We start from the raw sequence: 18,363 nt of genomic DNA on the forward strand, positions 1-18,363 counted from the left end.
GTGCATCCCCTCTACTATTTTCATCAAAAACAAGATAATTTAGTTATTTTTTCAATGCCCGTACATTTTTGCTGCACCAACTACGACGAAATAACTAAGTAACAATAGGTACGGTTCGGTACTAAATTACGAGTACTATACGCGTACCCGGTATCGGTACTTCTCCATGTTTGGAGTAGCCATGCTTCAGAGTTTGTAAGATATTTACATGTTTGAGTATGGATACATAAATTATCTGAAATATGTTATGGTGGTGGGACGAGACAGTAAAGCACTTCAAAATGAGGGTGATGTATAAATGGCTATCAGTGGTAACAATAAGTTAGTATTTGTGTAGCAGCACTTATGTGAGTTCTCAATTTTTTAAGGAAATGGAGAGGATCTGCATTCTAGTTTAAAACCTTATTATATATGAGTTGCGAGTTGCGAGTTGCTCACTTATGCGAGTTTGTTTTTACGGTGACTTAATATGAGTTGATACTTGATGCCCTGGTTTCTCTCTTCACCAACCAAACATATATTATACACTATGTCCATTTTTTATTCTTAAAGCCAACACTGATGAAGGTAGGTGGTGTCAGGGTTGACTAGGGTTCAAACTTCAAAGTTACAAATCTTTACACTTGACACGAGATCTCTTCTTCCCTTCTGTTGCCTGACTATATATTATATTTATAATTTATATTAATATTTAACCGAGAAAAAACCAAAATAATCCAACCCAACTCTTGAGGGTCGAGCTTTTTTGCCGAGGAATCGGAAGACAGGTCAAAGGAGAATGCTTAAACACTCTTGATTCAATATGAATGATAACTATAAATAAATGTCAAGTTTCAACGTCTTGTCAATGCTGTCGCATGAATTTTGTAGGCCTCAATTATATCTGTTAGTATATATATAATATACTGGACACCATAGCACATATCATTGCTAGATAGGTCTAATACAATGAGACTCTTGAAACCTCTTATGTTTCTGTTTCTCTTATTTACCTTCAATGTGACATTTGCTGTTCAAAAGGGATCATTTATCAACAAAGATGCAGTTTTAGCTTCTGGGAGTTCTGCCACTGTTGTAAGTTTGAATCTTTTTCCATTGATTGTTTTAATTTGTTTGAGTATCTATATACAATTTAAGTAACTGAGTTTTTATTATGTAGAGAAGTGCTGGATGTGAAAAGCAAAGGGGTGAATGCAAGGGAAAAAATGGCGGGTCTGAAGAAACTGTTTTCGAGAATGAAGACTACGTTTATACCAACTCTTTACCTTAGATCACATCGCATAGTTTTGCTTCTGTAAAATGAACTCATATTTGTTTAATGGAATATTTTTCTTGCCAATATCAATTAAAAGTTTTGTTTGATCTTAGTGTTTCGAGGGTAGCGTATCGAAGGATTGATACAGACATACAGACACATAATACTTACACTACACATAAAATTTAGTAATAATCTAAAAAAAAAAATGAAAATGATTTATTGTAACCACATGTTCAGTGTCATCTTTATGCCGAAAACTGAAACATGTCGTACACAATACACACCTTCATTCTAAAGTGTCGGTGCTACATAATGAGGGGAAGAAAAAGAAGGAAAACAAGGGTTGAGAGAAGTGATATTTAAAAAATTGTCACCAAGCATTAGGAAGAAAAGCAGAGTAGGCAATTTTTACTCTGGCGTGAAACAAAAATTTATCCTATGGTTTATTAGCAACAAATTTCAACACACTTCTATTTCGTCTTTTTCTTTTTCTTTTGGCTTTATGATTTTTTCAATCTATAGTCTTTTTCTTTTTCTTTTGGCTTTATGATTTTTTCAATCTATAAAATAAGTATTTTTATCATGCTTCACTATTATTTTTTATCAAATAAATACTCACATAACAGGGAAAATTGTATTTATCATAGGGAACTTAGATCCTTCCAATATATGGTTGGTAAATACTTGCACTTGCAATTTCATTGAACCAATTTATGCACCTCAGTTACAAGTATAGCTTCCTGATGTCAAATTTATTGGAAGCCATATCATACTATATGGTACTCATAACAATAAATCCTAAACTAATTCCTATATAATTTACTATTTACTGATTACATATATGAGTTACTAAAGAAAAACAATAGTAAGTGTTACTTGACCTGGCGGATATATTTATGGAAGGAGAGGGGGTTTGCGTTATTGACAAAAATGTGGCTCGCCAATTGGCTACCACGGACCCGATCCTTTAAGCAAAGTAATGAATTGATAAAAAGAAGCCTCCAGTATAACTGCAACTTCCAGTTGAATGTTTTTGCACACCTGATGTCTCAAGATGTTTGGCTACTACATTGAGCTCCTAATTGATGCTCTGAAGGTTAAGTTTTAACCATGAACTTAACATGAGCAACATGTCCATCCTATTATCTGCAATGAGCCAAGTTAAACCAAAAGGCAATGAGACAAGTTGCACAAAAAGAAATAAGTTGGGGCATGTCAAGGACCTCAACATGTTCAACAGAAGCCAATAAAAAGAAAAAATCTCCATCTTAAATCTTGCCAAATAATCCTTCAGATTACCTAATTGAAATTTTTGCATATGATCTTAATATGGATGTTTCATGTTTTAAATAGTATTTTTCAGAAAACTGCAATATTCACCTAGTAGTTGCTTATGCAGTCCCTGTAATCAGTTGTTCCCGTTCATCTAACTTCTTGATCTTCACAATGCCCAAGAGAACTTGAAAACCAAAGATCGCACAAAAGAAATATGCTATAGTGGCAGGAACCTGAAAAGATAAGATGCAACTAATGAATGAAAAAGTACAACCAGATTATCAATTAATTGAAGTGATAATCACCACAAGAAAGACAAGTGAGAAGAAAATAGCATACTCGAATTGAATTGAGTGACAAAATTGTTGCAAGATTTATTAAGCTCCCAGCACCTACTGCCTGTTAATAGACAAAAGGGAGGCATGAGTATGCACTATCCAAAGAGTTAATTATCAATAACATGCATGTGGTTTATAATAAATACATGCATGGAATATACTTGTGTCAAGAGTCAATATACACATTCATCACTCACTTATCTCTTGAAAAAAATAAAAATATAAGATTCATCGTATTGTTAAAAAATGGTTCGTACTTTTGCAACATGAAAACCAACACACACATGCAAGGTCACTCACCAATGTCCCATTTTTTTTTAATCAAAAGTTAGTAAAAACAGAACAAAAATAATGTAAAAGCAGGTAAGCTTATTTAATGTAGGCATGAAGTGGTAAATGTCTCAACTTTCATTTCCATAGTTTCATGAGTTGTTGCCATTGCAAGCATGGTCACACAACAAAAAACAGTTACTTGTAGTAGATATAATAAGTTTGAACTTTGAAGCCCATGCATAAAAGCAAGAATGACACACATGAACATTTACAGGTTATTAACATATCCAAATCAAACCCCAACAAATAATTATATTTGCATTCCCACTGTTATTAGACAGCTTCACTCACATTCCCAATTGTTTTCTGCACAGTTGCAATGCGTTGGAATGCTCTCTCAGATTCCAAAGCTCGGACTCTAAGCTTTAGATCACCTTGCTCCTGTGGGAAAATGAAATCCATCAATTTGTGATCTAGAATATCAGAAATCCGAAACAAACAAACGATACAAATTGAATAAATAACTCAAATTATGTCAACGAAAATGCAACACAGACCAAACGTTCAATAACATTAGCCAGTTTTTCAACCCTGTCAGCCTGTCTAAATAAGTTGTAAAATGCTTGAGATTGTCTGTCCCATCTCTTTTTGATGTCCTGTATATACAGAAGAATCATAAGAATAACGAAATTGTAATAGCTATACATAGACTGAATTCATTTATGATATAACAAGTTTGTGACTTACCTTTATGATAACTTCAACTCCTGCCTCACGGAATTTCAGTAACTCCAGAGCATAACTACAAGGCTAGGAGGTAGTTGTGTTAGATATGCAACACAAATAATTTGAATACTTCAATTTTATCTTAGAAAATTGGAGACCTGAAAGGCCAAGAAACAGAAACTATGCACGAGCACTAGCTCCTATGGGTAAAAATGTTCCAATTACATGAGCTATAATTCAGATCCTCAAAGGATCATGCTGCATGCAATCCTTTTAACCAATCTCATAATTCAAACTCATATTAACCATGTGGTTGGTGCAAAATTTCTTTTTGTCATAGGTTTGATTGAAAAGAAATAAAAAAAAAAAAATCAATTTTTAAAAGTTTACAAAATATGAAGACAGCACTCACGGTTTGGCAATCTCAGTAATATCAAAACGGGGATCAAGTCCCTTTCCAATGCCATCCAAAACTGCAGAAAAATGTTCACCTGTTATTTTGCAGTTACTTGCGTAGAACATGCACGGTAGGACATTAAATTCAGTAATATTTTACCCGAGAAGGCTCTAACAACAAATGTGAATGTGGCAGGAAACCGGAAGGGCTGGTCTGCTGCAATGGACAACAAATCTTCGCCTGTTTAAAGGATGAGAGTCATAAGCAAGTGAAAAGCCTCTGGACTGCATAATGTTATTGAACTAATAGCATTTTTTTCCCTAGATAGAACCCAAGCTCCTAGAGTTTGGACAAATGTTACAAGAGGTCAGCTATTGCCCAAACATGGTTTGGGGAACTCCCGATTGAAATTAAACATTTCTTCATTAATCCTCACCCTATTTATAACCTTCCCATCATACCTATCTACTATATCATTTGAAGTCATTTTTTGAAAAGTCACCCTGTCTTTGACTTGGAAGGTTTAGCAAGGTTATTCAACAATTTGACTTGACTTTTGAGGAAGATCATTCAGTATTCTTAAGATGATCACCGTTGCAAAAACATATTTATTTAGTGGTGTATGTAGATGACATTGTTATTATAGGTGATAATCAAGAAAGGCATTAATGACCTGAAGCGACGTCTATTCCAACACAGACAATTGCACAGGAAACTGATGCTATTTCTTAGAGAAGGTATGAACTCGGTATTCTGGAGAGACAAGGATGCTGAAACACAAGCCAGATGATACTCATATGGACCCCGATGAAAAGCTTCTTCTTAATCAGGGGAGTTTAGTTCAGACCTAGGTACATACGCATGATTGGTGGGAAAATTAAACCATCTCTTTTGAAAAAGACAAGGTCGGGAACGACGCTAAAAAACAAGAAGCTGAAAGAAGGAAAAAAAAAAACTTAAATCACTAAAGTTTTGCAGATAGATCTAACGAATGTTAAAGGGATGAGGATTACTCATGCCTTATAAAAACTACTTTGGTCATATCTACAATGTGGAATCTCAACAATCAGTTTAAACCAATAGCCAGTAGCCCAAACACTATTCTTTCCCTAGAACTCACCTATTTTAATAGTCGCATATAGCCAACTACATAAGCAATAATTGGAGTATGAATACATTCGAGTCATCTAAACCCAAAGATAGACACGTTATTAAACCCGATACATTACCAATAGCAGCCAGACGTTCTTTCTTCTTCATTACTTGTTCTTCCTTGCTTAATGGCTTTTTGAATCCAACTTCAGCTGCTTCCATCTCTTTCTCTCTCCTTTGTGCAGCCAGGCGTTCTTCAAAACTAAAAAAGAATAAAATTAAGAGCTCAAAGTCAAAGATTGCATAAACAGCTGATATAGTAGTTCAGTGGTGAAAGCAATCCTAAACCAAAATATTAGCGAGGAAAGAAAATATAAACCTAAAATATCGACAAGTAGTCATAAATGTGAAGTAAATCTTTTTCAAAAAATATTAGTATTTCTTCTTTTTTGTGAAAATAGCTGCTAATTTTCAAGGACAGGACAAGTCATAAACCTTAATGAGGACTATGGTGATACTGACATATTACCTATCAATGAAGCCAACAAACAATAATCATATCTATGACCTTTGAGTCGAAGCAGTTTGAACATACCGGTAGACCCAACCCTAATATCGCTATATTCCTCACATGACTAATCAGCACATGCAAGTGCTTCAGCATAACCACAACTAACGAGCAAAAGTTTTTACTTCCAATATTAGATTTTCCTATTTATAAGTTTTTAACACTTTTCTAGTGGTCTTAAGAAGCCTGTGAAGGCACTTAAATCAATCAATTATAATCCATATAGCAATATTCGCTTACAGAAAAACTACAGCTGAACCTCTCAATGTTTGCACTTTGGATGTATAATCCAAAGTGGTTTAATTAACTACCTATTGAGGAAGAACTGTGCTGTTCGTCTAACAGCAGTCATATCTCCAGTTGGGACAAGAACTCCCATCTGAATCATTGCATCAAGGACCTGCATAGATGCATAAGCTTCATTTAGTAAAATATTTCAATTCAAAAAATGAAATTTCATGCTAGAGTGTTCAAGACAATATGGGACCCATCCGGAAAAAACAGTATCATTACCTTGTCTGGACTCTTCTCATAAACTCCATAAAAAGCTTCAAGTAAACCTTCTCTGATATTTTGACTGATACTGTAAGATGCAACACCAATCACAATTGCAAAGGAAGTCATCTAACTAAGCTTAAAATGCTCAACCTGTAAATCTGTATTTCAAATATACGAAAGAGATACACACCTTCCCATCATACCAAAATCATAAAAGATCAACCTTCCACCATTGACATCATCGACTGCAATATTTCCAGGATGCTGCATGGACAATGTATATATTAGTTACCCACAGGAAGCGTCTAATCGGACTTCCTGAAAGATAAGCATAAAATATGAGAACTCATTAGTCCTTGTTATCAACCCCAAGGGAAGCTGAGTTCCAGTGCTCCAGAAGCTTCCCGAGGTAACATATAATAATCAATAGGACACAAGCAGCATGCTGCTGGCACCATGGGCAACAAATGATGCTTGAATATTGCAGTATAAGAGCGTATTCAAAAGTAAACTTAGCACATCAGCTTCAGTACACAGTTATCTAGCTAAACAATCTAAAAGATTCATTACAGAGAAAGAACTCTAAAACAATTCTAGAGACAAGAACATACAGGATCGGCATGGAAGAAACCATGCGAGAGAATCTGCTCTAAGTAAGATTCAACAGCATATCTCCCTAGCCTGTGGAAGATAACGAAAACGTTAAATTAATTTGAATTAATAGATACTAACATCAGTAGTTAAGATGCACACACAAGTAAAAGGTAACATGCCAATAGTGATTTTGCATACAGTAAACCAGATTCTATTAACCTTTTCCGGTCAACACCCAGCTGATCTAAAGCTTGTATTTTGTTTATTTTAATCCCTGGAACATACTCCATTGTTAGAATCTGCATTGGAAAAAATAGTTAAATTATGGATGAAGAATAAAGATATCAAAAGTAACAGTGGTAAAGATCAATATTTCTATATTGCTGTAAGAAGTTAAGGTTGAACCTGTGGGGTGGTATAATCCCAGTAAATTGAAGGGACTTTCACATAATCCATGTTCTTAAAGTTGCTTGCAAACAGTTCAGCATTAGCAGCCTCCTTAGTGTAATCAATCTCCTGAAAAATGTTTATTCGTGTCACATCAACAGGATCAGATTAAGTTGTGGTTGTGCAGAGAACACAAGCAAACATCGTACTGAAACAAGGAAAAGATTTGCAACTGAAACCCGGACCCCACTCCCAACCTGCAGCTATTGCTAAAGTCTATAGAAGTCCCGTTGTTTATATGTTGTCTACGTTCCAACCCTTAAAATTAATCACATCATTCACAGTTTCAGATAAAAATGAATCACATTACTCGACAAGCATAGCCATTGCTGAAGCATTTCATTTACACCGACACAAAAAAAAAATCCTAATCTTCCATTTCATGCCATTAGCTATCCAGGTAAAATTGCAGGCCACCGTATCCCTTCTGTGAAAACAACTCAGCCAATATTCTTAGTCAACTCCTTTCCTATTTGAATAAAAAGCCTCTTATTCAACATTCAGAAATCTTCAGTTCTTCATTACGAATTTGATATAAAAACCCTTTCATGACCCAATAAAACTTCCTTGGTTTTCCCATATGCCATTCCATTCACCTGAACCTAATCAAACTCAATATGAGTAGTGTTCCTACGCAATTTAATTTACCATAACAGATTGTACCAATTATAATGAAAAACGTGACATATGATTTTCTTCAGTTGATCTCAAGTAGAAGAGAGAAGCAACTTTCTAAGTATCATACCTGATATAAAACAGATGCACACTCGTCATAAATAGCAACCCAATCCCTCTTTGCACCATCTGATTTAGGATCAATTTTTTGAAGATATTCTGCAATAACCTGGAGAGAGAGAAAAGAAGACACAAGTACCAGTGTTTTATGAAATTCTGCAAGTCTTCAAAGGTTGGAAACCCTACTATTAAACGTCCATCATGCAACGGAAAAAATAGAAAAAAAATTACAAATTCAGAAGACTTGTCAATTTTTGCAGGTTACTAAAACTTATAAGATAAAGCAAGAAGGTAATAAAATTCTCAAACAGTAATGTTAGATATGCACACAGCATCAAGTATAACACTGACCCTCAGGTTTTTAAGATCAATATCAAAAAGATCCTTGAGACCAGGCCTTTGCACCTTGATAACAACCTCCTGTCCCTTTAATCTCGCACGATGAACCTGACCTGCATTGCGGAAAAAGATAATTCATTTTCCTTTCTTCCAAGCAAACATTATATCTAAAACATATCTAAACCTAGGTGCATTTAATCAGGTTTCCTGCTTTGATTGCATGATTTCTATTACAAATACACCGAAAGTAAAACATAGAATACCAAGACTTGCAGCAGCTATTGGCTCATAGTCAAACTGATCAAATATGCCAGCGATAGGAGCTCCAAGCTCTTCCTCAACAATAGCCATAGCAGTCTCTGAGGGAAATGGAGGAACTTGATCCTAAACCAAGAAAAACAGGTAATTCAGACCTATAGAAATGCAACCTTAATATCTTTTTCTCTTCTTGATTAAACTTTTTAGTTTTTTCCTGCTGAAGATGGTTTTATCGTTAGTTTACTAAACAAAAAGTGAAACATTCTCAAGCCCATTAACTTAATCAAATGGCACTAGCCACTAATTTCTTCAGAATTAGATAAGCAACATTTACAAGTACAATACAAGAATACAAGGATAACAAGGCCCCCACCCAACCTTATAGAAGGAAAATTTGCTTCTCATGTAATTAATTCAAATATAAATGTGCGTAAATCAAAATGAATTGATAAGAAAATATCACATAATTTATTAGAAAAATAGGGATTCAATTACAAACAAAAAAGGTTAAAAAGTTTCATATTAAAGCCACAGGAATAGTTTGTAAGTGCAGCTCGGTTGGTAGCTCAATGGACATTAGTATGCAGGGGCCGGAGTTCAAATCCCGGATTCCCCACTTCTCCACACTCATAGTGTGTCAGTCTAACCACTAGGCTACTTGACCCAAAAGAAACGGCACACATTTCCATTTTTTAACAACAATTAGATTATCTGAATACATAAGATTATAAAGAGGTTAAAAAAGTAAAAAAAAAAAAAAAAAACTAATAGATAATCATACACTGTATGAGAAACATAAGAAGACAAAACATATAATAACAAATTATGATGCAACAAACAATGAAATAAATAAAATCTAAAATCCAGGGAAATTTCCTATTTTTCGTACAAAACCATAAATATGATTAATAACAAATTGGATGCATCAAAAGCCAGTTTAGAATATCTTCATCCTGGGAAATTATCTTATAAGTACTGTAAAAACTCCAACTTAACCTGAAGTTCTGACAATTGGTCAACATATTCTTGAGGAAGAATGTCCACTCTTGTGGAGAATTGTTGGCCAATTTTGATAAATGTAGGACCTAACCGCAGAATGCTTTCCTTAAGCCATTTGGCAAGGGTTTTTCGCCTTAAGGTTTTCTTTTCCTCGGTCATTCCTCCTGAAAATAATATCTTTTGAGTCAAATAATAAAAACAGTCACAGTGCTGAGATTCTTCAAACTTCAATAAAGACACTTCATGATTCCAAATGATTTTATGAATAAACAGAATTGAAGTTTACCTTACAGCCCCCTTTAAAAAAATGGCAATCTAAGGTATACTCATGCACAACGGCAGAGACTAATTTATCGAGCTGCGAGGTTCATTTAAGGGAGTAACATCTCCCAACATATGTTTTTCCATACGCATTGGTCAGAGGTTACCCTTGACCAAATGGTTAAGGAGCACAAGCATGTACCACTTGTATCACAATGTGTCAAGTTTTCACTTCAAACTTAGACCGAGTCGGATTAGTCTATAAGCTTATAGATATTTCAGTTAGCATATAGATATTTACTAACAAGCAAAATGAGAATGCTTATTGAGATGCATAACCTAATTCCAACTCATACAATATGACGATGCTTAACAGCATGTTTCCAATGGTTTGGAACAAAAACATCTATTATAATCTACGGATGATAAACAACAAACCTTTATAAGAGAACTTCTGACGATTCAGCCAAGACTTGAAGATGAATTGAATAACAAACCCCCAAATTTCCAACGTTCTTTGGATCGTCGAGTAAGTCTTGAATCTGCTCCAACGACCTCCAGGCGCAACCGCCACCTGCAAAAAACAAGACAACAAAATCACAAATCTAGCATACAATTCTTTGGCCTTTTTTTTTTCTTTTTCAAAATCACAATCCAAATCATCAAACCTAGCAAGCACTGATATAGACACTGGACACGATACGTGGACACCAATTATAATGTAAAAAAATAAAAATGTAACTACATACTATCACTATGCTAATATAAGACTCGAGACACATCTTCAATATAAAGTGTCGATGTTACATAGCGTCAAATCAAATAACATTGCACAATCATACACACATACCTCAACCTGTGGTTCACCATTTTGTTTGAACCACGCATCTTCTTTTCCAATCTCTTCCAACCTCTTCTTCCTCCCAACTTCCTTCCTTTTCGAAGTTTCCACAAAATCTTCAACAACTTCCGCCGCCACACCATTGCCATTCACATATTTCACCAAGCTTCCATTTCCGCTTCCATTCACATAACCTCTAACAGAACCATTGCTACCATTGACAACACTGCCGTTTCCACTCCATTTCACATCGCTCACCACTCTTTCTTCAACCAATGCACCTTCTTCCTTCAAAGCACGAATTCGAGTGGGAAGAATGCAAAATCCAGAGTTAGAACGACGACGTTTTGGTGTAAATTGAGGAGCAAGAAAATTGAGTTCAGTTAAGAGTAGAGAAGATGAAGAAGCCATTGATAAGTGTGGTTACTAAAATGAGAGACTGAGGATCAAACTCAAACCCTAGTTTTCATGGCGCGTGAGTGTGATTTGAAGAAGAGAGTGTGAAACGAAAGAGTGGAAGCAGAGAAAGAAGAAGAATAGTTGAATATTATTGAAGTTAAAGAAGACAAGACAAAAAACAAAAAGTGGAAGGATGGAATATGATGGTGACACGTGGCAGGTTAAAGATGAGCTACGAAGGTTTTTGGAGGAATGTTATTGGTGCGGAGATTTCGCGGGTTGTGTACCTCAGCCACACAAGATATATTGCTTCTTCCGTTGCGTGGTCGTTACTCGTTCCTGGTTAGTTTAGTTGTATTGATTTGACTTTTTGCACTTTTCTAGTACTTTTGTTTCACACGAGCTCTATTGTGCTGCAATTCATGGCTACCAATCCAACTACAACATAGTACAAAATTTGGGTTGGTGTGTGTTATTCCTGTTGGATATTTGTTTCAAGTTTCAACGGCTACCAATCCAACGGACTCCACTTTGGTGCCATTAATGGCACCAATGGCACCATACCATTGCATCTCCACCACACATCACACACACATCCCCACACATCAACGGCCAGGATTGGTTCTATGGCACCATTGCTATGACACTGAAGTATTTTCCCAATCCAACATACAGTTTTAAAAGGAATCCCATTAGTGTGTGTTCTTCTTTACCTTTATAAAATGGTTGTCATTCACATGTACAAGACACATGAATCGGTTACTTTTTTATGGTGCACTTAGTAAAGGAGAAAAAGTTTTTGAGTGTCTTGTTCCGGACAATAGAACTACCATGTACTTGTACTTTTGGACAATAAGTAAGACCATATATGGCATAACCATCCATATATGCGGAAGTGATAGGCCTACTTCAGTTTGACCTTTATGAATTGATTCTCTATCCCAAATAGACGAATATAACGCTTAAGATCATTGTTTAGCTCTCGTGTAAGAACAAGACAAATAATGTAATGTGCATCAACATACCAACCAAACAGGTCTGAAACAACACGAAATCCACAATGAGCATCACCTTCGACATTCATCATATTTTCCATAAATTGATGCATGAACGATAGGATTTGATCCATTTGTGGGAGGTTGAGTAGAGTTAGAGGAGGGTTAGACGACATATTACTAGCACACACATTTTTTCTACTTGGACATGATGACTTCAACTTTGAAACTAGTTTATTTGGATGCAAAGAGTCAACATTCTCAAAGAAAGAAAATGACCACTTAGTTGACTATTTGAAACGATCAAGTCTTTTCTCTTACAATTTCAGACGTTCAACATATTTATGACCATGTGAGACTTGAGTCATCTCATAAAACGTTGCAGTCCATTAATGCTATGATTATACAAAAATTAAGATTTCATTGAAAGTGGAGTTTTATTTGAGGGGATTGGAGTGGAAGGTGAGAAAGGTGGTGAGATGATGTTTGATTCTAGGAAACATCCTTGTGTGTGTCCAATCATTTTCTTTCTTTGAGTATGAGTATTTTGGATTATAAAATACGAAAAGTCACGCTCTGGATTGTAAAATCCAAAATCGATATTTATTATTATTATTTTTTATAAAAAAAGTGAATTCTAAAGGTGGACTCGAAAGGGAAAATGATATATTTTGGATTTTAAAATCCCAAAAACGTAAAATATAGTTTGGATTATAAAATTCAAACAAGATAAAAATGATAAAACAAAGGGCGATCGAGAATGACGTATGATGGGGAAAAAAACCAAAAGATAAACATGTCCATAGGCCAACTATTACACATCCCATTAAGGTGGGGGTTGGGTTAGCATGTTATTAGCCCAAATCATATTGGGCCTATCTCAGTCCAGTCCTAAAATATGTGAGAATTTCTTTTCTCGTTCTATATATTTTTCGGGCGCCCTTCGTGTTTCTGATTTTAACACCGTTGGAATTATATAATCCAAACCCAAAAAACATGGTTCAAATTATATAATCTGAAACATATCTATATAAGCAAATCTCATAAACTTCTCTCATTTCAACGATTACGAATTTCTAACCTAAACTTCTCCAAGCCTCCCAAAATTCAAACCACCCCGCATTGTGCCATTATTAAAGTTAAGTTGATCTATGTCATCACATTTAAACCATCAAACAAAAATTAGGTCATGTTTCAACCATTATAACAATGCTTTAATTTCTTCAATCAAAAGGCGTTACATCCTATTTTTAATAAAGACTTAAGCTTGGCTTGTGTGTATGTCTAAACACTTGATAACTTAGACACTATATTATCAGAGCATCCTTATTCATGTCATTTAATTTGATTGCTTAAATGAACCCCACCCAATTTTTATACTATTTCATATTTCCACAACTTAACTACTTTTTCTAAATATCACCTATAAAAAAATGGAAATTGGGTCCAACTGACCCCACAATATATAAAATAGATTTAAATACATTAAAATTATGCAATTATTATTATTATCATCATCATCATCATTATTATTTTAAAAAAAATCAATAGTAAAAAATTGGAGACAAAGACTCGTTGAGGGTTTGACTACTCCCATTCCATACCGATTACCCAAGATCCTCTGACATAAAGTTGTTGGTTTGCGTGTAACCACGACATTTGCAAGGCGATATGCCGATATTGATGCTCTTAGTTGCTTGCAACATAGGCACCATGTCATTTTGTGTTAGACTATATGTCTTTCCTTTGTAGAGTAAATTGTTTTTTTGTCAAATCATATGTCTAAACTCTAAACTCTTGTGATCACGAGTTGATCACGAGTCACTCTCCTTTGTATGTCCTTTGGTAATTTTTGAAGAAAGAAAACTCTTTATCTGAGATTAGAGAAATGCTCTCTAGATTCTTCTTTGAACAAAACTTGAAATCTTATCAAAGAGTCTCTTACTCTTGTGGTGATTCTACATTAATCTTCTCATTCTTTTGTGGACCGAGTCGATTTTAATCATTCCTTTCCCACGACACATTTTCTTGTTAGTTTTCCTCTTTTTCTTTGCTATGTTCCAAAAATATCACTTGGTTAGATCTTCAACTTATATGAAAGCATTTAAATATTAATCCATTTTCTATCAGCAGCTATTTCCCATTGATGACATGGGTCTAGTATATGAATATTAAGAAATGGCATTACATTTTTTTACATTAAAACTCATCTTAGGTTTATTATTACATACGGCCTGCTATAGGCTGCCACGGTTCCTAGCTCCAGTGCAACATATATTTCTCATTATTTAACACGATATTATTTGACTTTCTAGTTGTCTCTGAAAGCCGGCAAATTGACGAGCAGAGATTTGCAAATGGTATATATAAAATAACAAAAATAGATCATAGGCTATAATATCTTCGAATTGTTTGATTCAGTTGTCAATAATAATCCAGCTACCAACATATGCACAAGTGAATACTATTTATATATAATAGAACTAATATATTATGTGATCATCAATCATGATGTAATCTCATTTCACGTTTTTAGCTATATATCAACAAACACAAACAAATATTTTTTTAAACTTTAAAGAACAGAATAAAACGTATATGCTTATAATTAATGTATACTCACTTGACCAATCTTGCTTACAAGCACGGTTATTAGCTTAATTTGACATCTAAAATAGGTTAAGATTTTGGACTTATCATTTTAACTTATACATGCAAGAGTGTTCCAATTAAATCAGTGAATATTAGCTGGAAGATGCAGAGCACTTTTTATGGACAACTTTACTTGTTCTTGATGGAAGGAAGGTATCCAACTAGAAGTACAGCTAGCCACCATACAAGTTTACCACAAAAAAAAAAAAAAAAAATACTAAACATAATGAGATATTGCTGAAGATTTCTCCTCCAATTAACAATATCATATATTACATTAATTGTTTTAGTTGTCGTTTTAAAGTTACAACAACTAAATTTTGTTATTTTTATATAATTATTTATCCTTTTGCTATAGTATCATAATAAAAAATACCGTTTAATAATTTATTTTGTTTATCTCTATAAGAAAGAGATAAAATAACATGTTTATGGCCTACAACTATCGTAGAATTAGTTTTCTCAAAAAAAAAAAAAACTATCGTAGAATTAGTGTAGAAAAATTTGTTGGCCTACAAAACTATCGTTGTTGTTTCAAATATTATCTCTATGAGTTGAGTTTTCATCATGTTTGCTCGATTACAGGTCAATTTTTGTGAATGGCATATTTGAAGAATTCTCCTATTTTGACATTAAATTTCCTTTGGCCAACAACCATCATAATTCACATATTGACAAATTTGCTCTTTTTATGTGCGTCATGTTTTATGCATTTAATAATAACAGACCAACCGATGTGCCTTTGTTATAGTAGTTGATTAATCAATTTAGTTAATATAATTCTAGCTTTGACCCCAAATTTTCCCAATCTTTTCAAACTATAAGTAGTATACATTATATATTCTTGTGATAGTGAATGCATTTAACCATCTTCAAAGCCACAACCAATAATTGAATTTTGTATATGCAGCTTGCATCTCTAAAATAGTATCTATAGTTAGGACTTACGTAATAAAAGCCGGTTCAATGTATATTTTTAGTGCATATATACACGGTGGATATATCATATACGTAGCTTCAAAATGTTCCATGTGTCACAAGCCTGTTTGATAGCTTTTCTCTTATGATCGGTTCTGATATTTTCTCCTCATAATAATCCTGTTAGTGTGAGACTTGACAGGTTGGAACTGATCAAATAACCAAGCCAGTTAGATATATTCGATGCAGGGAAATGTAAAGCTAAAGTGTCACATTTTATCTATATATCGAGTAAAAAAACTATATTGTTATTTTATTTCCCTAACTTAACTCAACAATAGAGTAGTATAATGTAAAGTATGTCCTGGTTTTACGACAAAATTCATTTTAGAGAAGTATAATTGATTTTAACCCGTTGAGATGTTCTTGCGTAGTTGATTTTAATCTAAAATAAAATTAGAATTTGAAATTTTGGCTGAATTTGGTAAAAAGCAGATATCTAATGCTAATTGAGAGCTAATGAATTTATAGCTAATAGTAGATAAACTAGTTGATAGTTGTTAAACTAGTCAATTAAATTTATAGTGTTCGATAAAATTAACAGTTAAGTTAAAATACACAATTTTTTTATAATTAATATGTATTTTTTCTTTCAATTAAGATAATAAGGTAAAATTGATTGAAAAAGGGATATGATATGAGTTCATATCATACTTGAATTGATTAGCTTATCAAAAAGCAAAAACAAACTATATAAACTTGTGAATTTTTTTTATAAACTATAAATTGTCTCTTATAAGTTTCGAAATTGGTGTTGTCAAACATAATAGTTGTTTCTACGATTAATTTTTTTTTTTTTGAAAATTATTGTTTTGACTCACTTTTACTTAAATATTATCAAACCTAAATCATTTTATATTCAACTATATGTTCCATTAAAATTAACTTTGTCACCCTAACCAAATACATATATAATTGCATTGTTGGTCATGTGGAAAAGAAGAAAATCGGGACTGAGGATTGAGATGCCTTGAGATGATACTGTCCAGCAATTATGTATGTGATAAAAGAATCTCAATGAGACAAAGCAACACAAAAGCAAATTTGCAAAAGTGAAAGCATATATCCCCTTGTGCCTCAATTTATTTTACTCATTTTTTAAAGCCGTACAAAAAATAACATATGCACTAGTACGAATAATTCACGTTATGGGGTCTAATTAAGAATTCCAATCTAATTAAAAGCCAACATCAAGTGCCATATATACATGTCTTGTAGTAACTATTTCCAAAATCATTCTCTTATCATTTAGTTTGAAAAATGACGATTTTGATGTATACTTGTTGATGCATCTGGAAAGACTTTTCTCTTTTCACCAAGTACGTACCACAGCTAAAGATGCCAAAACACAAAGATACACCACTTTGAACTTAGTCCAGTAGTGCACTGAATAAGTTCCAACTTATACTTTGAACTTTGCTGCCTCTTCTATTTTAGCCTTCAATAGTTGAATTAAAGAGTGATTGGATCTTTGATGATAGTGTGGTCATGAAAGTGCTGTGACCCACTTCTCTTAAAATAGTGTGGTGAGGAAGAAGTTCAATATATTTCATCTAAGCTGCCTCACAAAATTTGACTAGACTCTTGAATTTCAACCAATAAAAAAATGTGTATTTAGAAAAGTGTTAGAGAGCGTACGTTAGCTAACATAATTGAAAGGTAAATAACATTTTTTAGGTTTGAACCCAACATTAAAGTAAGTGAAACTCTACCCACCTTCTATGAAGGGTTGCAGAGAGCTCACGCGATCATTTACTTGTAAGTTGGATAAAACACCATACAAATAAATGACATCACAGATATTAAATATTTCTCCTCGCCAAATCATAAAACAAAAATAATTGTATTATAAATAAACTATAAACACAAAAGATATGAGATATAAGGTTGGTTTAGTGGTTTGCGTGAGAGAGTTATAAAATGAATGATGAGGAGATTGAGAGTTCCATCCCCACTCACCTAATATATAATTACTAACAATATTAACATTGGTCGTTTTAAAAAAATAAATACAAAAGACAAAATACCCATTTATTTATTGCCAATAAATACACATCCCCTCTTTTATCATTGTACTAAAAATAACTTAAAACACAAAATACAAAAATACTCATATTTATTTCCTACTAATAAATAAACACCATCCCTTTTTTCATTGTACTAAAAATAAAGTATATACACAAAAGACAAAACTACTCATATTTTATTCTCAAAACTAATCATTTTATTTCTCACAATAAATGAGTACCATTTCTTCTTAAAATTGATTTAGTTTTATATGTATGGTTAGTGTAGATTTATTTTGCAAATACTTTTTTAAACTCATACTAATTTTTCACACCAACCAAGTCATCACAAAATTGCAAAATGATATTTAATTACAAGACATTGCCGGTGGTTTGGATGTATAAAAATTAGTATAAATTATTAAACACACGTA

The 18,363-nt window shown here is 33.5% G+C and overlaps 1 protein-coding gene and 1 long non-coding RNA gene across 3 annotated transcripts; one reads left to right on the top strand and one right to left on the bottom strand.

Moving 5' to 3' along the window:
- Window positions 1-923: 923 nt before the first annotated feature.
- On the top strand, window positions 924-1,367 carry LOC146933757 (uncharacterized). Its single transcript, XR_015007555.1, has 2 exons — window positions 924-1,074; window positions 1,160-1,367. It is a non-coding gene; the product is annotated as an uncharacterized LOC146933757 (long non-coding RNA).
- Window positions 1,368-1,926: 559 nt separating this feature from the next.
- On the bottom strand, window positions 1,927-11,420 carry LOC146933758 (protein ACTIVITY OF BC1 COMPLEX KINASE 8, chloroplastic-like). 2 transcript variants are annotated; one of them, XM_085705534.1, is made up of 21 exons: window positions 10,909-11,420; window positions 10,497-10,632; window positions 9,795-9,961; window positions 8,804-8,924; window positions 8,607-8,653; window positions 8,212-8,310; window positions 7,425-7,535; window positions 7,239-7,318; window positions 7,037-7,106; window positions 6,616-6,689; window positions 6,441-6,510; window positions 6,239-6,327; window positions 5,497-5,621; window positions 4,427-4,507; window positions 4,283-4,343; window positions 3,892-3,946; window positions 3,702-3,800; window positions 3,496-3,585; window positions 2,873-2,932; window positions 2,639-2,766; window positions 1,927-2,404 (listed from the first exon to the last, which is right to left on the bottom strand). In XM_085705534.1, the coding sequence occupies exons 1-20, from the start codon at window positions 11,308-11,310 to the stop codon at window positions 2,650-2,652; spliced, it is 2,154 nt and encodes a 717-aa protein (XP_085561660.1). In that variant the 5' UTR covers window positions 11,311-11,420; the 3' UTR covers window positions 1,927-2,404; window positions 2,639-2,649. The 2 variants fall into 2 exon arrangements, with proteins under 2 accessions (XP_085561660.1, XP_085561659.1); XM_085705533.1 differs by having other exon boundaries at window positions 8,553-8,653.
- Between the last annotated feature and the right edge of the window lie 6,943 nt (window positions 11,421-18,363).

The sequence above is a fragment of the Medicago sativa genome, chromosome 4 (genome assembly GCF_051527215.1).
Source record: "Medicago sativa cultivar Bolivia chromosome 4, Bolivia_mono, whole genome shotgun sequence".
In the NCBI taxonomy this organism is placed as follows: Eukaryota; Viridiplantae; Streptophyta; class Magnoliopsida; order Fabales; family Fabaceae; genus Medicago; species Medicago sativa.